Raw genomic sequence first — 27,684 nt, 5'->3', positions numbered from 1 at the left:
CTCCATCTTTAGAGGTTTTTAAGCTGCGGCTTGACAAAGCCCTGGCTGGGATTATTTAGCTGAGGTTAGTCCTGATTAGTCCTGCTTTGAGCAGGGGGTTGGACTAGATGACCTCCTGAAGTCCCTTCCAACCCGATGATTCTATGACTGGAGAAGGTTTAGAGATTAAAGTGATTAAGGTATTGGAAAACACTATAATAGAAGGTGTGATTGAAACTCAGATGCACCTACCAATGCTAGCCTTCATTTAGCTAACCCAGGTAAGCAGTGTGGGCTTCAGCATGGGTTGTGCAGCCTGCCTAGAAACCTAGGTAAATGCTTGCATTCCTACTGTGCACTGAAGCCTGTGTCAATATTGCTTCACTATTATTTTTAGTCATGCTAGCTAGATTGAAGCTAGAGCATGTATGTCTACCTGAGGTGCAATCACTTTCTTCAACTGCAGTGTAGATATATCCCTTGTGAAAAACTGAAGGAGCTAAATCAATTTAGCTTATCAAAGAGAAAGTTAAGGGACAATTTGCTCAGTTAGTAAGTATCTACATGATGAACAGAAATTTGATAATAGACTGCTCTTCAATCTAGCAGAGACATATATAACAAGATCCAATGGCTGAAAGTTGAAGCTAGACAAATTCAGACTGGAAATAACATGCACAATTTTTAACAGTGAGGGTAATCAGCCATTGGGACAATTTAGCAAGCATCGTGGTGGATTCTCTATCACTGGCAATTTTTAAATGAAGACTGAACTACATTCAGCATATCTTTTAGAAAAACATCCAAACAGGAAGTCCTAGGGCATGTGTTATGTAGGAGGTGATCTCAGTGGTCCCTCCTGGTCTTGTAATCCATGAATCTTATACAAACCCTCTTATTATTTATAATTTGTATTTATTATCGTAGCATCCAGGAGCCTTACTCATGGACCAAGACCCCACTGTGCTAGGCTCTGTACCATTGGTTCTCAACCCATGTCCCGCTTGCGGCCCGATCAACACATAGTTGCTGCTCCTGTGGCATCCTCAGGGCCATATAGGTGGTGTACGCATTGTGTGGATGCGGCCCACATAACACATAGTGAGCTACATATGCTGCCCACAAAGGTAAATAGGTTGAGAATCACTGCTCTATAGAAACACAGAAAAAAAAGGACAGTCCCTGCCCAAAGGAGTTTATGATCTATGTATAAGCAGAGATGACTGATGGATACAGACAGTTGGGGGAGTAAACAATACGATAATATTGGTCAGCATGATAGGCTGTGATCTCAGCAAGCCAGTAGCCTAACCACTGTCCATGTTTTTGTAGGCATCATGGCAAAGGAGTGTAGACTCCTAGAGCTGGTAATGGAAATACTGACTGGTACTTATAGAGCTATGTTAAATGGGTATCTCATTTCCCACATTCTTTCTATAGTTAATTCTTCTTAAATAGGCTATTTGATATTCATATGATGGTTCAAATAATTTCTTGAGTTGATCAGCATGGTACCATGTTTTTCCAGGTACAAGAACAGTATTCCACTAAATTCTGAGGTTCCATAATCAGTCTTTACTTATATAAACTCTCCCTGGAAAAAAGTGAGTGAAATTTATTGTTTTGTTCTTATTGTTTTTGTTTACCCACCTTGTCTGTAATTTTGATGAGGTAGATTATTCTTTTACTAATGAACGAAAAATTGTTTGACTGTTGTTCACTAACCTGACTGCTTTTGCAGGGGAATGATTTACATAGAAAATTATAATTATTATGAAAACGAATAAGCAACACCATAATTTGGCTGATTAAGGACTAGTCATACTCCAAACTGTGGTGTACGTTATGATTTGGCCATATATTGCCATTTTATATATTAGTTTTATTTAAAAACCAATAGCTGCAAAACAACACTGCATTGCAGTCTCCCCCCAGGGAAGTCAATGGCAAAACTCCCTTTGATTTCAATGACAATGGGTTCATTGCTTGAATGTCCTGTGCTAACACTACCAGGAGGACTCCTCCCATATAAAAGAAGAAGCCGAATATATTTTCTTTATTAGCATATTTCCTAAAGCTGTTCTTGAGGGAAATGCATATTAGTATTCACAATTAACTGAGCTCTACTGTCTAAATACCACAACAAACTGTAAGCTAATTGTACAGGCTTTATGGTAAGGCCTAAGGAAATATGCAAGTCTTATACTTACTGTGGCTGTGTTGCTGGCAAGGAGCGTCTAATGATTGAATGAACTTGTCTGTAAACATCCAGCTTAGACATGCATCGGCAGGATGTATGATTGGCAAAACTGACTGTTACAGGTTTAGGCCCATGAGACAGCGGCACTGTAATCTCAAACAACTACAAAAAGGAGAAAGAGAAAAGAACCACTTACAAATCAGAGTATACTTGAAAAGAAAAAGTGTGTGTACAAAATGAAATGTAAATGAGATTAAATCTTGATTCTTGTTCTCCATCATTATTTAGTACTAATGACTTAGTAAATTACTATTATGCATCTAATGATTATAACAATTAGGTAATTATACTTTCCATTAAAATAGCATTCTTTCCCGTATTACAAAGTCTTTCACATGCCTCTATCCCTTTGCATGTCAGAGTATTTGGAAGTTAAGGACAAATCTAAAAATCAGAGTGTGCAGAAAGAACATTAAGGGGAAAAGACTTGCAAACTTGCCGATATTTTTAGATCCAAAAGTTATTATTTGCAAGGTGCTATCTTCATCAAAAGGTCATGTCTTAAGAATAGTTTAAAAAGTGGCACTATTGCAACACGGCATATTGGTTATACAATTACAAAGATGTGTAAAACAGTAATACTGGATATAGGTCAAAACACTTGTGTGTGAAGGGACCTTTATTGTGTAATGCAGCATGGTTTTGGGGTTTTTTTTGGATAATATTGTTCACTTTGGATCAGTTTTATGGTAACCTTTAAAGTCCCATCTGCGTTATTATAATTTGTAATTGTGATTATAATGAAGTTGGATAATAATATCGGACCCAGCTGGGCACAACACATTCCTGTTTTTGTATAAAACAAGCAACTATACTGAGCAAGACTTAAAACTGATACAAGATGGAATGAGTGAGGTTGGGATGAATAACAGGCAAGAAGGGAAAATCATTTCAATTACTTAATCCAAGACTTTTGCCCCGGATGCAGAACAAAATCAGGAGAAATCATTTTAACAATAAAGATCCTTGCTATGAGACTCAGCTCATGGAAATCTCCTGAGACGTTATCACAAATATCTTCAGGCCAGATTTTTATAAAGGTGTTTAGGCACCTGAAGTGCAGATTAGGCACCTATTGGGATTTTAAAACCCATCTAGTTTCCTAATTCCCATAGATTTCAAAGGGAGTTGGGTGATTTTGCAAATCCACTAGTGGCCTATCTGTACCTTTAGGGAGCCTAATAATTATTAAAAACTGACCCGTAGTTTTTAAAACTCCAATGCAGTAGTTTCCACTGATGGGATTGTGCAACATAACAATGAATTAGCACTGGGTTGGAATACACTTGCTAACCCTATGCTCTTTTATATTAAATTGTTTTATATCCCTAACATAAAAGCAATATGAAATGTAGTTAACATTTAAAATGTACAGGTTTTATTTTAAAGTTTCAAAACACACAAGACACATGCAGAATAGGGAACATTTATCAAATAGTTTCAGGCACAAGAAAAGCCCATGACCTGCTTCTGCTCCTAAATAATTAAGTGGGGCCTGATTTCACAGCTTTTATGCTGATGTAACTATATTGGATTGTTATTGATAGTGGATTGTTATGTACTTTGGAGTAGCACCAGTGTAAAATGAGTGCAATGTTGTGGTAAATAAAACAATCTATGCTTTATTTTCACTAATGTTACTTTATAACAGTCCATGGTAACTCTATAAATGTATAGTTTTATTAAATTAATAAGAAAATCAGAGTTCAGATTTCTACCATTTATTAGACATTTTCAACTTAAAACATCTGTTATAAGCAAACACATTAATTTACCTGTAGTAACAATGCCACTCTTAGAATGTAAAAATTTTAAAAATTCAATTTACTTCTTATCCATGCTCTTTATTTACTTCCTACATTTCTTTTAGATTGGTCAATGAAATGCAGTAGTGTCAGTTAACCTTTATTTATATTCAGTTTTCACTTTCAATTTCTTAGTGCTGCAGTGTTTGTGTTTCAAACACTTCAAGGTGATGTTTATCTGTTAATGATTTTAAAAAAATGTAGAAATACTACTAGTGATCTCAAATTTTAAAGAACTTTGTTTGTAAATTTTGTCGAAATTTTGATGACAGTGTCCCTTTAAACATATTTGGCAGTAATTGGGCCTTTTATTGGCAGACTCATCCAGAGACCAAGGACTGAATAGGCAAAGAGTTTTTTTTTCTCCAATAGAGAAGTCTGAGTTATTACCTCTTGTGCTGCACCTTTTCTGTTAACAAATGAGGACTATTATTCTCCAGTCCTGTCAATCCAGCAATTTTTAGGAGTATTAAATTAATCTGAATATTTTAAAATGATCATTTTCGACAGTTTCTAAAGCTTGTAAATAGATTTGTCTACTATTAAAATAAATAAATAAAAAACAGAAAGCAAATGTCCTGATATCCCAACCTGATGAAACTGTCATCTATCGAGGGAGCTGCCATGGAAAGAATGACGTCAGCTAACTCAGTGCAAACTTCTGACTAAACTGTATTAACATTTAGACTCTTGCTTCAGTTTCAAATATAACTATGTAAGATTTGGTTCACACAGGGATTAACAAAATAGACCAAGTCAAGGGACAAGTCCACTTTTAGTTTAAAGATTTGTGCTATTAAAATGAATTCTAAACTGATGTCTGCCTCTCTTTCAAGCATAGTTATCACCAGAGACTGCCTGGGTTTTCACTAAGAGTTAAACACAGACCCCTAAAAGAGGCTTCTTATCAACTTTTTATTACACATATAATCCCCTTTGGTTTACGATCCACTGCTGGCCCCTTCCTTATCCTGCCTATTAGAGCAGTACTGTCAAATTCATGACTACACACATTCTTACCACCAGTGTGTCACATCCAAAAAAAGCATGTAAAAAAGTAATTGTAAGCACACAAATAAAGCAAAGACGGAGGGTTTTTTTTTTAAACTAATCTAATTTTTATATCGCTATCATTCTAAGTGCCTATTTATTTGTCTAAAAGACATTCAGCAACCACAGACCGTGGTATTTGTTTTTGCTACAATATACTGCATGTGCAAACTAGCTGGAAGATAGTTAGTGTTTGCTTTTCATTACAGTTTGCTTGCTTTAATTTATTAGATACAAAGGACCAAATTTTGTAAAGTGGCTTTTATTTGGGCACACAGAGCCACATGAGAATACCTATGCACATATATATGAGTACTAGTTCCTCTTTGTGCTTGTTATATAATTCACACATACAAAACCCAGTGGATTTTATGCAAATTCTATCACTTGTGCATACCAAGTTGTGCACTCAAATACAGAGGCCAAATTGAAGCCCCTTTAAAAATAAAGACATAATAAAAAGATTTACAGATGTGAAAACAGGCTTATCATATTAACTCTCCTATACTGTGAACTTTAGGAATAAGACAAAGGGCGTTCATTTTATATTCTCATAGACATTCTTCTGTTTCCCCTATTCTCATATATAAACATGCACCTCCCAAGCCCTAAATTAAATATTACTATAGGCAAAACTGGCAAAACCTATTATGTGAACACTATTTGATATCCAATATCTGAAACCAATTCTCCACTGCAGCCAAGCTGTGATTCATGCAGGACCAGGGACAAAGGCGGCTTCAACATATTTTTGTGCCTCCTGTATTCTTGGGCCAGTTGGCTGCCACTGCAACCCATGATGTAAGTTAGACTAGACTCAGGACTGTGAGGGAGGGCAGTATAGGACTATTTTTGCAGCACTAGGCCACGTGAGGAAGTCCTCTCTATCTCAGTTATTCTTCAGGAGCTACTTCTGCCCTATTTATGCAGCTGGAACAGCCTAAACAGTCTGGAAGAAAACAAATCTCAGCAAACATCGAAGAGTAGGGTTTAACAAGGGCTAGCTGAAATGATGATGAATAGTTTGTCCTTGTCTACATTTACATTTAAACCATATTCATCCCCAGTTCAGCTGCAACTGTTGTTAACTGTTGTCATTAATCCATTTTATCATGTAAACAAGGCCTCAGTTACACCAGCATAAATCAAGACTAACTTCTTTGACTTCTGTGAACTATCTCCCATTTATACTGCTGCTAACTAAACAAAATTTAGTGGCGATTTCATATTACCCACAACAGACATGCATAGGCAAAGTCAAAATAATACAGTACACAAATATATGTCACAGACTATATTATATGAGCTATTAAATGTCTATGCCTCATTTTTGTTAAATGTTATAGGCTGTAAATAACCCCACAAAACATCAACTCTCTTGACTGGAAGTGATACTGCAGCCTGCTTTACTGAAGATACTTTGTCTTCCACTTTCTATTATAAAATAGTGTTCTGAATTATACAGGAAGAGTTCATATTTCTACTTATTTCTCTTTCTAGAAAAGTGTCATTCAGCCACTTCATTATAATCAAATTCCTGAAGTAGGAGCCTACTACTATAGGAAATATACTACTGAACATTTTCTGTTTAATACACAAAATAATTCTACTTGGATTAATCTTTGAACATTTTTTTAAAATAAATCAAGGTCCAAATTCTGCTCTCAGTTATGCCAGAGCAGCACCAATTAAGTCAATGGAGCTGAAGTGGAAGCAGGATTTGGCCCGACATCGTTATCTCTATGAATTGATTCAGTTAAACAAGGTTTGACTATTAGTAATGCCTCCTCTCTTTTGTTTGCATCTTTAATATATTTCCAGTTAGTTCCTTATTATCCATCTGATCTAGCAATGAACCCAACATCTGAGACCACTATGGAGCATGTCTGGCAGCTGTAATAGCCAGCTGTCAATCTCTAATATGGATTTTCCAAGCATAAATGCATTGTAACATCTGGGTTTATGTCTAGCTCCTTGGCTGGTGTCTTTTCTGGCACCACTGCTGGCTATCTTGTGGATATGAAACTACTTCTGGGACTGCCCAGAGGTCAGGCAGCTCATAGATTGTCTGAACTGTCTTGTTTAGCTGAGGGTTATTTTTAGTGTATTCATATAAGACCAAACCCTCCCTCCAGCCCCCACACCAAGACCAAGTTTGATACAATAGGGCTCTGCAGGCAAGAGAGGAAAGAAATCTTCCCTTAGGCCTGCTCTACAGGGCGCACGCACGCGCACACACACAGAGTGAGATTCAGGAATCTTGGGTTCCATTCCAGGCTCTGGATGGGAATATAATCCAATGGGCAGACTCTTCTGTCCCATCCCCTGTAACCAGTCTCTTTGTCCAGCCGGTTCTGGGTTTTGTCCCCCTCACTACGATTCCTTATCAGATCTGTCTCCCCTCCCAGACTAGCCAGTCCCAGTCTCCCCACTCCTACAGGCTCCCAGTCACAACTGTGTTCCTCCTCCCCAGCTCTGTCCCAGTCTATTTGCACAGTTAGTCCCAGTTTCCCACCCCACAACCAGACCTCAGCCCAGTCGCCACCCCCAATTGTTGTAATTGTAATCTTGTCAAAATTATAATAACAGATAATGCAACCAGCCCCACATGTACTGTATCTTAATGAAATTCATGCACCACTTTATCACAAATGAAATAATATCCCCATTCCTGCTGACCTTATGAAGCGATATACAGGAGTCCTGGAGAATGGAAAAATAGCAAGGTCTCTGATTCGAGTAAAATCCAAACTCTGCTTGTAACACTGAAAACACAGTCCAAATTCTGCCTTGATTCCTTTGCAGTTGGGGGATTGCATTGTATAAGTAAAGTCAGAGTTTAGTTCCATCTGTTACCTAGAGGTATATTCTTTTTTTCTTTATACAGCAGTTCTTATTGAAAGTCTCCATGATTGAACCTTATTTGCAACTTTCTCTTTTCAGTGCATATTTAAGATATAATTTTGCTCACTTTCTAGCCCTGATGCTGGCAGAGACAAGCATTTTTTCTGCTCCTAGCTAGAGATCATGCACAACAAACACATTTATTTGATTCTAATTAAACCAAATGTAATTCGCTGTTTTGTAAAACTACTAATAAATACTAATAAAAGTGCTTCACCTTCAAAATCATATTTGTTTTTCAGGTTGCATTTTCCTATCATGCATACTTCAGACAGTAAGCATTATTTTTATATTTTACTTCTCAAAGCAGTTAGATTAAATGGTTAATAACAGCAGCAAGATAGAGTACTTTGAAGCATTCATTATCAGATAGCTGACTTTTTTGGTATGCTAAGTGCATGAGGTTTTACTTTGAAAAGAAGGCTTTGTTTACTGACACATTATAATAATGTGCACTTTGTTGAACTTTATTGTCTAAATATTTCTAAGATGATTTCTATAAACTAGCTTTTCATGAGTAACTATACACATTCATCTTTGCAATTTATAATATGTTAATTGTTTCTGGGTGGAAACAAATAGACTGGCTGGTAAGCCCTTATCAGAACTGGCTTTTTCAATTCAGATATCTACTGCAAACCACTATAATCAAATATGAGTGTAAGACAGCATGTATAGTGTGTCATACCACTTATTTTTTTTACCTTTTAAAAATAAAATCCTTATGTTTCTGCATCAGGACCCTTACTTTTTAAAATGGAAAACAAATTGGTGCACAAAATATTACCTGGCTGACCATATTAAGATTTCTGGGAAATCAGCTGAATTAGCCATTGATAACTTATTTCATTATCACTATGGAAAACTTTCAAAAGTGCCAGACAAATGCTGAATATTTATAGCCACATTTATAGGAATTTACAACTAAGATACGTACAAATGTAGTTTATAGTAAACCCTCATTGTCTGTCTCATTTTTGCAACTATTATTGCAAAATGAACTGGTGGAAGAGTACAAAATCAGTAAAAACAAGCCAAATATTTGAAAACATAAATCAACAAAAAAGGTGAAACATAGGGGCTGTCATACCAGAGCAGATCACTGATTCATTTAAGCCACGACTCTGCCAGATAAAGAATAAAGATCTATAATATCTGGTTGTGCCAGGGTTGCCTCCATGGCACTCCCTTATGACCCATCAAGACATGACTTGCCTAGGTACAGGTCTCTGACAGTACGTTGCTGTTTCTGGGAGGTCTGAGGTAGTGGCCAAAGCCCACTTCAGTCCCACTCCTAGCAGGATGTTAAGGTCCAAAGGAAATCAGGAACCAAAAAACGCACAATTCAAAGCAGGGTCAATCCAACAAACCTTTGGTGGGACCCTTCCCTTCTATTCAGGGCTTGTCTCAAAACAGCCCATGTTCAGCTGCTCTCCCTTCTGGTAGGGGCTTACCCTGTTGGCAAGCTAGCTTACACTCTGGGCTACTGCCAGGCTCCTCTCCCATGAAGAGAAGCTGCCTCCACTCTCCTTCCTGGTCAGCCCTGAACTGAGTTAAGCTCTCCTCCTTTTAGCTCTCCTCGCTATGCTTCACATTTGTTGCAGGTGTATGCGGTGGAGCCAACTGGGTCCACAGGCTCTTTTCAACCATCTCCTTGTCAATGTGGGGCCTACCTGCCCCATCATACCAGTATTTCAGAGGAATATGAACCTCTTCTTTCACACACCAACATGGGCACACATCTGTGTGCACATACACACAAACTAAATATACCTATACTACTTGACTGTACAAAGTTTTATCATGGGGGAATATTTACCAGTCCAAACTATTCAAGCCTGGAACGTACGCTCTCAAACAGGAGGGAGACTCCTTTCTTTCTTTGGAGAGGCACGTACAGATATACAGTAAATTGGCATATACTGTATGAAAATCTAGAGGAGAACACAAGGAGGAAAGTACGAATCAGGTGTGTTGCTGCTTTGTTTATTTTGGTTTGGCTTTCTTTGTTGCTGTTTCTTAAGTATATTTGGGTCATGAAATAAGCAACTGGAACTCTGGACTAAACTGATACCTAACTTTTCCATCAATTAAACTGCTGCGTTTTCCTCCTCAGATGCCTTATATCACCAGAACTATGTGCAGCAGAGAGGACTGAACTGCACTCATGTCAAAGCTCGTAAGAAACTACTTTGAATAGCTGCCCAGTGTTGCTATGAGGCGCTGTTCGACATTTTTTGTTTCAAGAGGTATGCCCTATGGCAAGCGCCAGGGAACTTTGGAATGTTAGTCATCTCACTTCTGAAATATTACCCACATCACTGATGATAAAACAAAAGCTGATTTGACCGAATGCGTCCTCTATTTCATCATATTATCCATTTTCCATATTTCTCCATTTTTCTAATATTTAATATCTGGGATCAAAGCATATGGATAAAAACACTTTAAACTTAATAGATGGTACCAAAATTATTATTCATTCTGGTGTTTTTGATGGGATGGTACTTATGTACAGCAGGATAAAAAATATCTGGCTTAATTTTCAATTTTTGTCTTTCATAATATTATATTTTCGTATGCTTATTTTATAGTCTACAATTAAAGAATGGATTATGATAGTGCTGTATATTCAACTGACTGAAATCACCTCCTGTGAATGATACATGTTCTCAGAGACTGGTCTTTTTGATTGAGATCAAGTAAAGAATAAATTTAATATTTGATACATCTGCTATATCCTGCAATGGCATTAGATAGATTTGATAATCTCTTCCATCTTTAATCTGTTACTTTATTTACATATGTAAAGAAGGTAAAATAGAATAGTTGAATATGTCAAACTACACTTTACTTCCAAAGCAGCCCAGCCAGATAAACAGATTTCTTTCAGAGAAGTTGGGAATAGCTGTAATTTAAATGGCAAGTTTATTTATCTCAGGCATAATCAGTAAATGTGTATTCTGCGTCATAACCCAAATGCAATCCCCACAGCCAACACTGGCCTCCCTTCACCTAACCCTTGCACTCCTGGAATGCAAGGAGTCAAATTATAGCAGCTTCCTCTCTGTGGTTTAGTGTTGGGAAGAGGAGCCTTGCAACTTCTCCCTTCATGCACATTTGCACTGGAGAAATCATAATCTGGTCTATAACTAAAAGCTACAAACAGAAGAATATTTTCCCAAATTTCCTAAAAATGATGGTTCAATTTAATTTAAAAGATCAAATAAATTCAAAACTAAGATGCTTCTGAATGATCTATACAAAAAGCCTCCGAAGTGGTTTATCCAAATTAGAAATGTATACAAGAAAGCAAAAGGTTTATTATACTCAAAAGTTTTACTCTCCAGAATTCTCAAGTCCTCTCCATGACCCAGTAGGCATCTAATATAAACACATTTAACCACTTTTCTCTTTTTAAATGATCATAATCATTCAAGACTGTATGGCCTAGGGGATAAAGCACTGAACTGGGATTCAGGAGACCTAGCTTCTATTCCCAGCTCTGCTATTGGCCTGCTGGTGTATGTCTACACTGTAGCAGGAAGCAAGCCTCCCATCCCATACACAGGCTAGCGTGCTAAAAACAGCAGTGTGGATGCTGTACCTCAGGTTCTCTAATCTTGAGGATCAAATGGGCTTCAAAGCCCTGCTCCAGCCCAAGCTGCAATGTCCACATTGCTATTTTTAGCGTGATAACTTGAGCCCTGCTAAGCAATAGATCAAGCCCTGCTAGCATGAATCTGTTTACCAAAGCTGGAAGGCTCGTTCCCAACTACTCTTTAGACATACCCCGGATGACCTTGGACAAGTCACTCTGCCGTTCTGTGCCTGTTTCCCCATATGTAAAATTGGGATGATGATACTGGTCTCCTTTGTAAAATGCTTGGAGATCTATGAAAAACACAACATAATTGCTAGATGTTGTTGTTATATCATCAAGCCACAAAACACACATGTCCAGAGTCACCAAATGACAAACTATTTTTAATAATCCCCAATTTTTGGGGGTTGCATGTCTGAAATTACAATAAAGAACTTTTGGATGAGAACCAGGGTAAGACTATGATCAGAGAGCCTGTATAACCATACATGTGATTGTAACAGAAATGCTTTTCAAGGAACAGAGTTTTACTTCTATATATATATAGCCCTAGAAATCTTGGGGGAAAAAAAAAAAAAAAAGAATTAGATTCTGTACCTGCACCTTTTGAGAAGGAAAAAGATGGGCAAAGGTCACTTTGAACCACTTCTGTGCAGCTCAGATTCTGACTGTGCTATTCTGCAGCTTAGAAAAGATTGTTACTAACCTTTTGTAACTGTTGTTCTTCGAGATGTGTTGCTCACGTCCATTCCATGGTAGGCATGTGAAATTCCATTTCAGACCTGCAACCCCCAAAAGTTGGGGATTATTAAAAATAGTTTGTCATTTGGTGATTCTGGACATGTGTGTTTTGTGGCTTGATGATATAACAACATCTAGCAGTTATGTTGTGTTTTTCATAGATCTCCAAGCGTTTTACAAAGGAGACCAGTATCATCAGTACTGGAGATTTTTCCCTCAGTGGTACCCATAGGTCCAGCTCTAGCACCCTCTGCAGTGGCACAGACATGCACCAGTATATAGGGTGCTGCCGGCCCCCCACCCTCAGTTCTTTCTTGCCGTAACTCCAACAGAGGGGAAGGAGGGTGGGTCATGGAATGAACATGAAGAATACATCTCAAACAACAGTTACAGAAGGTTAGTAACCGTCTTTTGTTCTTCGAGTGCTTGCTCATGTCCATTCTATGTCAGGTGACTCATAAGCAGTACCATTTGGAGTAGTTCATGGACATGCTGCTTGCAAAACTACCCTGCCAAAGTCTGCATCGTCCCATGCCTGTTGTATGATGGCGTAGTGGGACACAACGGTGTGCACCGATGACCAAATTGCGACCCTGCAGATGTCTTGTATTGGTACTTGGGCTAGGAAAGCTGCAGAGGATGCCTGAGCTCTTGTCGAGTGGGCTGTCAGGGTACCTGGGTGTGTAACCTTAGTCTGCTCATAGCAAGCACATATGCAGGAGGTGATCCAAGAGGAAATCCGTTGTGATGAAACTGGCTGATCTTTCACGTGATTGGTGAGTTGAGTGGATTTCCAGACGGGTTTTGTCCTTTCCACATAAAGGCCAATGCTCTTCTGACGTCCAGAGTATGAAGGCGCTGCTCCTCTTGAGAGATGTGACATTTGGGAAGGAACACTAGCAGGAAAATATCCTGATTAACGTGGAACTGTGACACGACCTTTGGCAGAAACACAGGGTGAGGTCTCAGGTGGACCTTGTCTTTGTAAAATACAGTGTAGGGAGGCTCTGAGGTCAAGGGCTTTATCTCCAAAACATGCCTTGCCAATGTAATAGCCACCAGGAAGGTGATCTTCCAGGACAAGAGGAGAAGGGAGCAGGACACTATGGGTTCAAAAGGCAGCCCAATGAGTCTGGAGAGGATCAAGTTAAAGTCCCAGACAGGGACTGGATCTCTGGCTTGTGGGAAGAGCTTCTCTAGGCCCTTCTGGAATCTAGCTGTCATTCCGTGGTAGAAGACAGAACTGCTCTGGACCTGTAGGTGAAATACAGAAATGGCTGCTAAATGTACCTTGAGTGATGACAGTGCTAGGCCCTGCTGCTTCAGGAAGAGTAAGTATTCTAGGATGGATGACAAAGGCACTCAGGATGTGAAAAGTTTCTACTCTCTCGCTCAGCAGGAGAAACATTTCCATTTCGCCAGGTAAATGACCCTAGTGGAAGGTTTCCTGCTTTCTAGTAAGACTGTCTGGACTTGTGCTGAACAAGAATGTTCCTCTTGGTTCAGCCATACAACATCCACGCTGTCAGGTGCGAGGAGGCTAGGTCCAGGTGCAACACCCGACTGTGATCTCATGAGATCAAGTCCAGACGGGCCGGGAGTGTCCGAGGGGATGTGACTGCATCCCAGCCCAGGTCCGAGGAGTCCAACACCCAGGTAAGTGATGGGCGCAGGGCTACAAAGGGAACCCCTTCTGTCACATTCGCAGGGATCGTCAACCAGGCTAGAGAGGTAAGTACCCTGGGAGGGATTGTGAGAACCATATCTAGGCTATGCCTCAATGGGAGGTAGACCGATGCAAGCCACATTTGAAGGGGCCTGAGATGGAGTCTCACATGTTGTACTACATAAGTGCATGCTGACATATGTTCCAGCAGCATGAGACAAACCCTCACCATGGTCAGGTGGTGGGCAGTGACCTGGAAGATCAGGTTCTATAGGGCTTGTGGTAGAAATGCTCTGGCTTGTGTGGAGTTGAGGAGAGGTCCAATGAACTCTATTCTCTGTACAGGTACTAACATGGACTTCTGCTCATTTATCAGCAGACCCAAGTTGCTTGTAGCACCATGACATTGTGTCAGACCTGGACCTCTGACCGTCCTTTGATGAGCCAGCCACTGAGGTAAGGATAAATCTGGATCTCTCAACATCTAAAGTAAGCAGCCACCAATGCCATGCATTTTGTAAACACTCTTGGTATGGTGGAGAGGCCAAAGGGAAGGGCTACAAACTGGTAGCGGTTGTTTCCCACCACAAATCACAGGAAGTGCCTGTGCCCTGGAAAATGGAAACATGGTCGAGGTCAAGGGCGGCGTACCAGCATCCTGGATCCAGAGAGGGGATGATGGAGGCTAGGGAAACCATACAAAACTTCAGTTTCTTGAGATACTTGTTGAGACATCGCAAGTCCAGTATGGGTCTCAAACCTTCTTTGGCTTTTGGGATTAAAATAAAAGTAAAATTAAAGTAATGGGAGTAAAAACTTTCCCTCTTAGATGTAGAGGAATTTTTTTTTTTGTCCCTGACCCACAAGAGGGTCCACATCTCCTAGATGAGAAGTTGCTCGTGAGAAGGGTTCCTGAAGAGGGACAGGGTGGGGAGGGGTGGGAAGGAGGGATAGAGATAAATTAGAGGGTGTACCCTGCTGCAATGGTGCTCAGGACACACTTGTCCTATGTTATTGCTGACCAGGCAGGGAGGAAGGGGAAAGGCAATTAGAAAAAAGGAGCAGGAATGAGTCCTGTCCTGAGACTGCTAGGTCATCCCCGAGCACACCCGCAAAAGTTCTGTCTGCTGCCTGATGAGTAGCAGCTTAAGGTAGACTGAGGTGCAAAGGAAGCTTTTAAGGAGCTCCTGGTGAGCCCTAAAATCAGCCTGGGGAACTGTGGCTGGAAAGCCTGTCACCACCTTGTCTAGCGATGAGGGAGAGAATGCTGGTAATGGGAGGTGGGGGAGCTATTGGAGTCTTCCTCTGCCACTTGAATGTCCCCTTCCTGGTGGGTCACTGGTGTCCCTTCTGCCTGGTTTGGTTCATCATCTGATTCTGGGGGAAGCCGCAACACTCTGTGACACCAGCAATGCTCTGATGTCCCCGAGATGGACTGGAGCTGAGACCCAGGGACCACAGGAGCTTGCCACGGGTCAGTCTACTGAGTCAACGGCCAGTAAACTGGTGGGATGGCAAGGGGGAACCCAGCTGCTGTGGTTGGGTGACCATAGCCACTACAGCAGGTACCTTCGCCTTCCTACGACTCCAAGGCAGAAGACCACGGTGGGGACGTTCCCATCTCTGGCTCTCCGCAGTGCTGGGAGCGGTGCTCTGGTGCCAGGGAATAGTGCCGAGACTTCAGCAATCAGTGCCAGTACCTTGTGTGATGCCAATACTCTGGTGACCAATATGAACAGTCTTTAGAGAATGGTCTCGAGACTGGGGATTAGTGCCGAGACCCCGATGTACTGTGCCGGTGGTCTGGCAATTGGTACCAGGGGTCTGACGAGCAGCCCCTACAATCCTGCCGGCTGCCGAATCCTGGGGACCATGAGGATGTCAGCGGGTGCCGTGGGGTTGGCAAGTGGTGACATGCCACTGGTGATCCAAGCAGGGCCCCCATCACGGGCTTGCTCCTTGAGCTGCTCTTAGCAGATTGGCCCAGTACAGTGTCCTGGAGAGCAGGTCTATCATCCCAGAGGGTGGGTGGTACCGGGAGGGACAGTAAGTTCACAGCTGCCTGGAAGGCCTAGGGGGTGGATGGGACCGCCACGTGCTGGGGTCCTCTGCCACTACTAGACGTCTGGGGTGGGTCCTGAGGAGGGGTAGGCGTCCTAGGAGGTGAGACCATAGCTGCCCCGATTTCCGGGAGGAGACGAGTGGCCTGGTGCGGGTCTCGACTCATCACCCGCTCATGGCTTGCTCTGTTTAGGTGGAGAGCGCCCTCTGTCGACATGGGTCTTCTTCAGCAGTGGTGATGGTGACTGGTGCTGGGGATGTGCTTTGTGTCAACGCCAATGTACTGGGCACAGAGTCTGACCAGCCTGAGTCAGACCTTGGTCTAAGGGCCGATTCCATTATGAGCTCTCTCAATCTAATATCGTGGTCCTTCTTTGTGTGGGGCCTAAAGTTTCTGCATATCCTGCACTTGTTCCGGATATGAGCCTCACCCAGACACTTAAGGCAGCTCTGGTGAGGATCGCTCACAGGCATTGGTTTTTTACATCACATGGCTTAAAACCCAGGATGCAGGGCATGCCCCGTCCCTCTGACTATCTCATGAACGGGGCACAGCAAGCCTTTAAAACTATTAAGACCGCTAAAACTACACAAACACTGAACTATAAAAACTATATACAGAAAGCAGGAAGACAAAACCCTATATACCAGTGCATATGTGCACCACTTCAGAGGACGCTAGCACTGGCCCTACAGATACCACTGAGGGAAAAAGTTCTCGCACTAGTGCATGTGGTGCATACAAACCATGGAATGGATATGAGCAAGCATTCGAAGAAGAATAGATGTAATGCTGTGTGGTATAACCACTCTCCTTCCCACAGCTCCAAGGACAGGGCTCTGAGGGGTACAGCATATGGCCATGCACTCTCCCCAGGGCTAGTATGGTACCTTTATGTTGCTGGAGTGGAATACAGGGACAGGAGCGGGACCAGCGTGTGGTCCCAGATCTATGCCTCAATATGTTTTTTCTCTTAATAAAGTACATTAATAAAAAAAATCCGCATCTGCCTCTCCAAAACACCAAATACACGCAACCATTAATATATTTTCCATACATCACTATTTAAATTTTGTATTTCTGAGTCACCTTCTGGTTAATTCTTTCTACAAACTACCTTGTATCCAATTTTTTCTGGCACATCTGAATTAACGTATTTATGACCAGTGATTTCTGATACAAAAAACAATCAAAATTGAGACCTTCACCTTAAGGCGATGGATGCTTTGCATAAACTTATCATTTCCCTCTTGCCTGAAACACCATGTTAATGTAGTCCCTCCCCACCTCCCCCGATTTGTATTAACGGTACTATGTCTTTCTGATGGACTGTGGTTTATTTTGGCAGCTTTCCCGTCATGTAATTGACTCTTGGTTTCCATGACTTGTGATCAGTGCACTTCCTAAAGTAACACTATAGGCTAAAGTACAGGCCAAGTATTCCAGTGTAACTGAGAGCAGAATCTGGCTAGAGAGCTTTCCAGCAAAAGGACATAAGTTTGTTTGGTTCAAAAAATATTTTCCATACTACTGATGAGGAAAATAAATTATAATTTGATAGCTGGTTAAATATAGTTCATCTTTTTATGACTGCCTCAATTGCCTTTAGATCACATCCCTGTTTTGAAAAATTACATTGAATTTTGTGGAATTGAATATATAAACTGACGACAGTCAAATGATCAAGTAATGAATATGCCTTTCACTTCTGTTAATATGTTAGGTTTCATTATGCCACCGTGTGTAACTTAAATCATGTTACACACTGTAAACTAACAATTAGGATGTCAAAAGAAAACTTTTTGACTATATTCAAAAACTGCCAATATTAACATTACTTACTAAATCATTATTTTTGTCAGACTAAACAGAAAAGAATACATGGGAAAAACAGGCCCATAGTTCATAAATGACTCTAGCATTCCTCTGATGCATACATCTCCAAACTGTGCATATGAACATAAATGTATGTCTCAAATACTGCAAGCAACTTCAAGCTGTAGCTTGTTTCCTTTGAGAACAGCTCTTCTAAAACGTATTTTAAACTGTTTTGTGAGATGTTTTCCCTTGAGAGACTATTATTGTAATCATGAAACTAAATGATTTAGAAATTTATTATGCTCCCCTCTACTTCAGTGATCAGAGGAAAGGAAGCCTTGAACTGTGGGTCTTGCCAGCAAAGGCACAAAACGAGGAAAGAGGTCAGTAAGGCATGGTCCCAACCTTCCCTGCAGAAGTGCCTTTGTAGACATTGTGGGTGAGGCATAGGCAGCACAGAACTGGGGGACTGGTTGCTTTCCACCAGATTCTGCTATCCCAGTCTAGAAAGAACAGCAAATTTAATTGATGTTGCATTGCCCTGATGCTATGGAAATAAATAAATAAAATGCATAAACTGCTAAAAAGTCAATTTCTTCACTGAACAAGCCACCAATAACAAATGTAAGATGTTACTGGAGGAGAGAAATTAGAGAAGGAAAAGATCTGCTATATTAAATTACCTAATCCAGGTGTTCTCACACATTTTCATGTTCCTGGCCACATCTGAATAAAGAAATTGTCTTGTAGCTCCCCTCCCTTCCCATTTGCTATTGTATAATCTCCCTGTGGCAACTACATCAATTGCTTTTGTCGAAAAGTGATATTAGGAAAGTATGTGTGTACCTTTAGCTGTCTTTTAGTCTCCAGTGGCCAGTTAAAGGCCCTAAATGCTCAAATTCATTTCACATTGGTCTGTAAGACTAATCTATTTTCTCATGCTTTTCCTGAGTGGTAATGGCAGTTCATTCTGGGGAATACCAATGGGGGTCTACTATGGCAACTGGTGTGATGGCTTTTATGGAAATCAAATGAAACATAGCAAATAAACATTTTTTCTTATTTCATTCAGGAAATATAAGGAAAGGAGGAGTGAAAAAAATGTGAGTGGCATCTGAAATTTTACAATGTGGTCCTTTGAAAGTAGATCCAATATCCTTTTGTCTGATGGTCTCTTTGCTCATTTCATTGCAGTATACAATGTTGAACCACTGTTGCATAACTTCAATATGATCATTTTCAAATAAGCAAAAATGAAAAAGTAAGGCTGTGTTAAGTTCTCTTCCTTTAAAAGGAAGTCTTTTGAAACTTCCTGGTCCTGTAAGTCACATTTGCCAATGACTTAATTCAATAGAAGAGTCTTCTGTCTTAAGTTCTGATATTTCCTTAACTGTTCATGTCAGGTCCCCTACAGGGCATTTATCTCCTCTTAAAAGGCTACTTTCTTAAGATGTTGAAAAATGAGGTCACTACCAGTATCTGAAATATAAATTATGGGTTATGCTCTCACCTGTTGTAAGCTGATGTTGCTCCATTGACATCAATGGACTGGTGCTATGTACCGCAGCTGAGAATCTGGCCTTGAATCTAGAAATCTGAGCGATATGCTATAACTACATCTGCGCTAGGCGATCTCTTATGCACGTAAGCAGGACTTGGCAAAAAATACGTATTTGAGACTGCAGCTACTAAAAGAACGAAGCTATAGCAATGTGAAGATTTATCATTTGTATCTCTCAACCAGCTGAAGAACTGTGGCTTTGAAATAATAGACTGTTTGATTTCTACCACTCCGCGGTATGGCTGGCTGGCATGCTATTCAGCTACAGAGTAGCTCACATTCTGCACAGCAAATCCTTAGTAGGATGCACAGACCAGTATATTTAAAAAAAGGCTTTCAGGACCAAGATAAGATTATGAACATTTATCTTTTCTCCATTGACTTTTCTCTCCCTTTCCCTACCCTTTTCCTTAACCGGGCTGTACACTAAGCAGCTTCATGGTTAGGAACCCTATTCTCACAGGCTGCCACTCTACAGCCGCTCCTGCCATGCTGGGGCTTCAATTGTGCCCTTCCCTTTGGAGATATATAGCATTTCACAAAAAAGGGAACTAGGTGATAAAGGGGATTTATATTAACACTAAAATTAGATCATTCTCATTTAGAGCATCCAGCAAGAAAAGAGAGAGGGAAAAAAAATAGACTGCCAAAGGAAAAACACAGACAGCTGATTTAAAAAGATGACTATAGCAAATGGCTATTTGACAGGCTGCTCAACTATGCGGCTCAATGACGGAATGAGCGATTGTTATAGCTGTACATAACAGTATTAAATTTTACTTTTTTTTCCTTAACACCACCCCCCCACAGAAATTACATTAAAAAACCCAATTATATTCAACGATGTCATTTAGGTTGAAAAGTCAAGTACTTGAAAGTTAAGTGTCCATGTAATCTCATACTATTTTTTCCACAGCACTTTTCTACCTCATACAGTGCATAGAGTGACACACGTGGGATAGCATTAAGATAGCATGGACAAGCGGAAATCTGGCATTTCATAACTTTCAAGTACTTGACTTGGCAATCTAAATTTCTTTTAACATGTGTTTTTTTCCCCTTATGTCGTTATTAATGTTATCTGCACTGTATATACAGGTACCACAGTTCTGGAAACAATGTACGTTCAAATGAATATTAAATTAAAATAAAATTCTGGGATTTTGGGATACGTTTTTCTATGTAGCATTTAGCAATATGTTAAATTGCATGACTATTCATTTACTTGAAATGTGAAGACAGCTCATAATATAAATGGAATAAGAACTTACCGTTTTGCTGATGTAACTTGTGCTGATATTCATACATTGCAGCCCCTCACTATTGCAGCAACCTCCACATCTGTAGATGGATACACATGGGGGTTTAAAGAAGGTGTTTGTTGTTGCTCCAAACTCTTTCCCCACATCTACACACACCTCACGTGGCATGCACTGAGTTTTCCTCCATTCATTATCAATACCTGCCAAGTTATAGGGAAGTTCATACGTTATAAAGCAGCTAATTAAAATAAGAACAACATCCCACCACAGAACAACAGGAACTTGCTTATGTTTGGAATCAGACTAGCCTGTGACTTGGTGTATTTAGATGCTTTAGATCTCTTTAGAGAAGCAGAATTCTCTCCACAGTAACTTTCCAGAATCCCATGCAGTGCTACCAGGGAGCAGAAACACAGTGGGGACAGAGCTGTAGTGGAGCCATCAGGATCCCAGTAAAGATCTCCAAAGTCTAGGCAGATCTCAGGAGCTCCACTGATTTTCAGGCTGGACAATTCCTTTCTTCGTAGGGCTGGAGGGAATTCCACCCCCGTGAATGAAGATTTCAGAGAGATTTCCGTGTAGAGTTTCCTGTCCCCATGTGGTAATATCTGCATAGGAGATTCATCTGACCCTGAGTAATGCTTCAGGATTTGGACCATACCGTATGTTAAAAAGCATGTTTGACTTGTGTCCTGTACTATTAAGGTGACAAATATTGAACTGGATGCTCATTTAGTTTTGTTAACTATAGAATGCTCTTTTTGTGCATTCCCAATACAAAAAACAAATTGTAGGGCAATATTTTAGTAATTAAGATTAAGAAAGAAGATGTAATTAGGTTAGGCCCTTAGACAGTGATTGTTCAAAACCATATTTGGATTTTCTGGCTGGACATTTCTGGTGATGTTACAGCCTTCTGCCAAGCTGCAGTTGTGCACAGCTGAGACCTTATCACTAAAAAGCTATGTAACTTGCCTCACCACAGCCCCCGTCCTGTCTTGAAGCCAACTTCTATTAGGTTGCTTTGTGGCTCAAAGAAGAACAAACATTCCACCTATTATCAAATCAATTCCTCCTATAGCAACTCAACCCCCCTACTGTATTGTAAATTACTCCTTTTATAAGTTCTATATCTCCCCCCAAAAACCTATAAACTATTTTTTTTCAGGCAGAATGACAGAAACAAAAAACTTTCTGTTAATAACCATTAATGCTTCAACTGATGTGTTGTAATATTATAATAATACTCTACATAATCAGAACAAGCCACACCAAGGTGTGCATTATTTTACTCCAGGTGGTTTGAAGATCCTTTGCCTTGAGCTTCCAAGTGCATGTGAGGCATGCATCAATAACTTAATAATGTATGCATTATTTTGGGTTACTGCTTAATTGAAGAAGATAAGGGAAAAAAGACAAATATTTGCACATTTTTTTCCAGTGGGGACATTCTTTGGGAGTCACCTATTACTGCCTTCTTACTTCCCGCAAAGTCTTCAAAGTCCCAGCATAGCAGACAGGTTTCTTTTAGCTGATGATTTTTGGATTTAATTTAAAATATCTACTGTTCTGTATCATCTGAAAATGGTGCAAACACCTTGTTCTGCACCAAGATACATCTCACACATCTCACTGAGTTCACAAAACATGTATCAGAAAGAATAGCTATAAGGATTAGTTGCTTTCATTATGGAAATGTCTAAAGGTCCTAAATTATGCATTAATACAAATCAAAGGACATAGCCATTTTTATTTTCAGTGCTTAGATTTTAAAATGTTTTTGACACAACTGACATTTCTTCGGATTTTGATTTACAGTGTTTGGTACACCTTTTATTTCCTGCACTTACTTTTCAAGATCTCTGCATTATAATGTGCTGCTGCAAATTTTACTGAATCATCTGATCTTGTGTCGAAGGTGGAGTGTTCCCTGTTGTGTTGCCAGCCCCCTTTCCTCAACTGACATTTGAACATTTTCCAGTACTCTGGGTAAAGTACTGTCATGAGTTCATCCACACTGGACACAGACCGCAACTGCTCTTCCAGCTCTTTGCTTGCATGAGCCTGTTAAAGAAACATGCAAAATTAATTACTTTCTGCATTTGCACAAGTTTTGTTGTAAATTAGTTTGATGAACAGCTAAACTTTTGTAAAATAAAGTCTCCCCATTAAAAACCCTCTGGTGAAGAATACTAATTTTTCAGTCTACCCTGATGTAGTTCTGTGGTTTCTGAAACTGCAATACCTTTCTCTCATCACTAATTCTCACTCAAACATGTTGTTCAAGATAAATATTATGAATGTGAGAAAAGGGTTGCAGAAGTAAGCCCTTACACAATACAATTCGTAGGTTAAGGCAATGTATTACATTTTGTATTATGGACACCCAAATGATTTTTAAATAACATTTTTATTTTTTCAAACAAAATCAGACAGATTTTGTAATTATGCATATTGCCAAGCACCATGCAACATTAAAAAGGATGAGATCAAGTAAAATTTTGCATGTTTTCCCAAAAATTCATGAAAGCAAAAAAATGATGGAAGTGCAAAAATGGGTGAAAATGAAATTAAAGAATTTTTGGAAATTGTTTTTTTTGGTAATTTTGTACATCCATAGGGGCCAATCCTGCAGACACTTGCTATAGGGTCTTCAATGTGTCTCCTGCAGCTCTTTGCAGCACACAATAATAAAACACAGTGTGATTTAATTATTAGCCAATCAGGATGCCTTTATTATGTTATTAACCAATTAAATTATCAACTTGAACTAAGTTATTAATTTATTTGCTGAGAGAATATGCACGCGCACATGCACACACACCCCCAATAAATTAAACAATGAATTCACGCTACTGTGGCTTTTTTGGGTAACGTTGATCACTAATTGACTTGGATCGGAGTATCACTGCTATAGAGCATAGTCTTTACTAATGTGAGTAGTTCAACTGAAGCCAATGGACTACTCAGAGTAGTAAGCACTACATTTGGTAATAAGTTACTGTAGGATGAGCCCTATCTTTAATTCTCTATTTGGTGAACATCAATTTCTCAAATGTAAATCAGATAATAACAAAGGTTTTTTAAAAAGAATTCTTATTTAAGGTCAGTCATGGTTTTGCCACAAGCTTCATGTAGTAGGTGACAGTGTGGTTTTCTATTGTCCCAAAAGCAGATTGGGAAAGAGATTGTGACTGCGAATTACATTCTGCCTTGTGATTCTCCCATGTTGCAGGGAGAATGTGCTCCCCTATATGTCACGCAGAAAAAGTACCTGATCAACACTCCACCCATTCCTTGCCCACTTTCACTCACATGTGCAATGGTAGGGGGAACATATATAATGGTTCTCTGGAAGATGTTGTCTCCTCAGAAGCAGCTACCTGCAGTATGGGTAGCCAGTGCAGGAGAGGAAAGGATGCCTTAGGGTTTCTCCCTGCAGTGGCATGCAGGAATGGATACAGTGTGGCCTCAGACAGCAATATTAGAGACAACATAAGCAGTATTCTGTAAATTGTGTTTATTTACTGCTTCTGTACATATAAATACGTATACATATACTATTGTCTTCTGCATCCCAAAAACAAATTGGCCACATTAAAAAAAATACTGGTAACAAAATAGGTGGTTTAAAAATAATAATTCCCTATCAGAGTCTAATAATGTTAAACAGGTTGGATTTATTTTTTATCCTACCTACATAATAGCGTATTTCTAAATTTTCAAATATTTTGATATGGATATTTTTAGGCGTCTGTGACAAAAGGCAGTATTAATTTTAGCAATGAATAAGTTTACATAAATTGGATGCAAGATTTAGTCATGAATTAATTTCTATATATAAACAAAGTAAGACTATAACATAATAAGAAATATTTTATTTCCTGAACAGTTCCAAAATACTGTTCTCAATGTTGCAATTCTCATGCTTTCACTGTCAGTCTCGCAATATTTATTGCTTTACTTGAAACCACAGCTCCTGGAACTGATATACTCATCTGCCATTAAAAAACAAAACAAAATAGAATTTTCTAGCTCTGAAGGCAGCATAGAAAATCCTGAAATGGGCACACCCAAAAGGCTTTGAACTCAAGAAGTCAAATAAAAAAAATCCCTCATGATTTTTGAATAACTGGAGTTGGCAATACTGTAATCTGTACAATTATTACCAGGAAAAATATACATGATACAAAAGGTTTCATATATACTGACAAACCCTTTGTAGCTGAATGAATATGTTAGTCTTATTTATTCTTCATTACAAGAGATAGGAAGTATTCTCCTTTCTTCCCCGCCTCCAGGGACACAGCAGTGGGGACCAGCTCTAATGGCTATGCATGCCTCCAGCCCTATAGGAGCAGCAGAGAAGCCTGAGTGACCTTAAAGGGGCTGAGGGTCCCTGCTCCTCCTACAATACTCTCCCTCCAGCAGGGACATAACAATGAGGCGGGTCCACCATTCACTTCTGAAAAATGTGATAGAAAATGGGAGAGATTTTCTGAATTTTTAGAGTGAGGCTGTAAGTCTTCTCCCATCTCCTCCCTTCAGCACTAGAACTGTCACTGCGAACAACGCTCTAAAAGGTTCTGAGCTCTCTTTTGAAAAAGGAGCCCAGAGCCTCAGTGCTACTCCTCCAACCTTCATCATCATCTTCTGATCAGGAGGACATTTTACCAGTGTAACTTTACTAATTTGTGAAAGTGTTCTCTCTCTTCTTTCCCCTCTCCCTCAAAGCAGGTAAGAGCAGCAGAGGCATCAGAACAATGGATACCTTATTTCAATAAAATGGGTGTCTAATGCCATTGACAACTCCTTTTTCTTGGACTCAAGCCTACCACTGATACTAAAATGATGTCCTTTGTTGTTATGCATCCATACTTCCAGCACATCGAACACTACTGCAGGAACAGACTTCTTCAGCTCCAATCTCAACGCTCAATCAGGTGATAGTACCAAAATTGGTCTAACAGATCTGCCTTGTCCATGTCATTTGGCAACCCCGACAGCCTTTCCTCCAATCAAAGTGTCCCATCACACAACTCACTTCACTGTTCCAGTCCAAACTGGAAAAACCTATCTAAGGAAACATCAGAGCAGACACAAAAATCCAGATTCCTGACATTTACTACCTATCCATTGCATAGGACCATTACTTAGGCATGAACCCAAAGCAGGAAGCACAAAGGGTATGTCTACACTCCAATTAAAACCCACAGCTGGCCCATGCCTGCTGACTTAGGCTTGGGTTAAGGGGCTGTTTCATTATGATGTAGATGTTAGGGCTTAGGCTGCAGTTGGAGCTCTGGGACCTCCCCACCTTGCAGCATCCTAGAGCCCAGGCTCCAACCTAAGCCTAAATGTTTACATTGCAATTAAACAGCCTCTTAGCCTGAGCCATGAGAGCCCAAGTCAGCTGGCTTGGGACAGCCATGTTTGTCTAATTGCAATGTAAATATACCCAAGTTACCTGAAATAAAATTGATGCTGTTCTGAAGGAACTCAGATATGAAATTGTAGAACTACTAACTATGGTATGTAACCTATCATTTAAATTAGCTTTTGTACCAGATGACTGGAGGATAGCTAATGTCACACCAATGTTTAAAAAGGCACCAGAGGCAATCCTGGCAATTCCAGGCTGGTAAGCCTAATTTCATTACCTGGTAAATTTGTTGAAACTACAATAAAGAAGAGAAGTTATCTGAACATGATTTGTTAGGGAAGAGTCAACATGGCTTTTGTAAAGGGAAATCATGCCTCATGAATCTATTAGAATTCTTTGAGGGGGTCAACAAACATGTAGACAAGGGTGATCCAGTGGATATAGTGTACTTGGACTTTCATAAAGCCTTTGACAAAGTCCCTAACAGCAAAGGCTCTCAAGCAAAGTAAGCAGTCATGAGATAAGAGAAGAGGTCCTATCATGGATCAGTAACTGTTTAAAAGAAAGGAGAAAAAAAGTAGGAAAAAAGGGTTAATTTTCAGAATGGACAGAGGTAAATAGTGGTGTCCCCAAGGGATCCATAGTAGGGCCAGTGCTGTTCCACATATTCATAAATGATCTGGAAAAGAGGGTAAACAGTGGAGCTATGAATACGGTGTGCACTAAAATGCTGCTCAGTAACTCCCCCACAGGCAGACACAAACTAAAAGGTTCCTAGGTCACAGAATTATATTAATGCAAACTGGGAACCTTTTACTTCATGCCTGCAGTGTCCACATGGGGAAGTTACAGTGCAGCACTTTGGTGAGCACTGCTATTCACATCCCCCCATAGTCTGACCTGCAGGGCAGTGGAGACATGCTTTTGGCATGCCTTCAGATTCCAAAGCACACACTCCATTCCCAGGACAAGGAGTCAAAGACCTGGCAAAACAGCATCATTGCAAGCTAACCGCAGTCATCAAAACACTGGCCTCCAAATGGCCTCTTTCTCTTCATTGCCCACAAAGACATCCTAGGTCTTCTGACAGCCTGAGCCAGACGAGAGAAAGAAAGGGTTGGAAACTTGAGCAGCAATGTTGGAAAATGAAGGCTGATAAAGACAGGCTGATACATAAATAATGTCTCCAAGACCATGCTGAGACACACAGCTCTATCTTTCCTTCATTACACAGGATTATCCCACTTACCACCAAGAGATCTCAGTGCTTAGACAAGACCAGCTCATAGATGAACAGCAGCTGGTAGAATCTGAGCAACACATAGGTTACACTTGTGGGCAGAACAAATGTTGAAGAGTTTGTATATTCTCAACTTTATACTATTTGGCTTATCTCTATTACATGAAGAGAACAATAAAGTATATTTGCAAATGAAGAAATAAAATAATGGGGACATGAAAATATTTTTCTCCTGTACAGAGTGAATTGTGACTTTTAAACTGTTCTTAGTACTATTGCTTTTAGGTAAATGCTTGACTTTATCACAAATAAATAAAACTTCAGGACTTCAAAAAATTATTACCAGACA

General features: G+C 39.9%; 1 protein-coding gene across 1 annotated transcript in view; it reads right to left on the bottom strand.

Annotated features, from left to right (window-relative positions):
- The window catches only part of VEGFC (vascular endothelial growth factor C), a 123,505-nt gene that overhangs the window by 19,184 nt on the left and 76,637 nt on the right, over positions 1 to 27,684 (bottom strand). Inside the window, exons 2-4 of the mRNA XM_067551971.1 lie at positions 22,563 to 22,776; positions 20,722 to 20,912; positions 2,190 to 2,341 (exon numbers count right to left, since the gene is read on the bottom strand). Of these exons, the coding sequence (XP_067408072.1) occupies positions 2,190 to 2,341; positions 20,722 to 20,912; positions 22,563 to 22,776 (557 nt within the window). The remainder of the gene's footprint in view (positions 1 to 2,189; positions 2,342 to 20,721; positions 20,913 to 22,562; positions 22,777 to 27,684) is intronic.

The sequence above is a fragment of the Emydura macquarii genome, unplaced genomic scaffold, assembly GCF_026122565.2.
Source record: "Emydura macquarii macquarii isolate MOO-44397 ecotype Brisbane River unplaced genomic scaffold, CSIRO-AGI_Emac_v2 contig_1363, whole genome shotgun sequence".
NCBI classification, from domain to species: Eukaryota; Metazoa; Chordata; order Testudines; family Chelidae; genus Emydura; species Emydura macquarii.
This window is presented reverse-complemented; position numbering and strand designations above follow the sequence as displayed.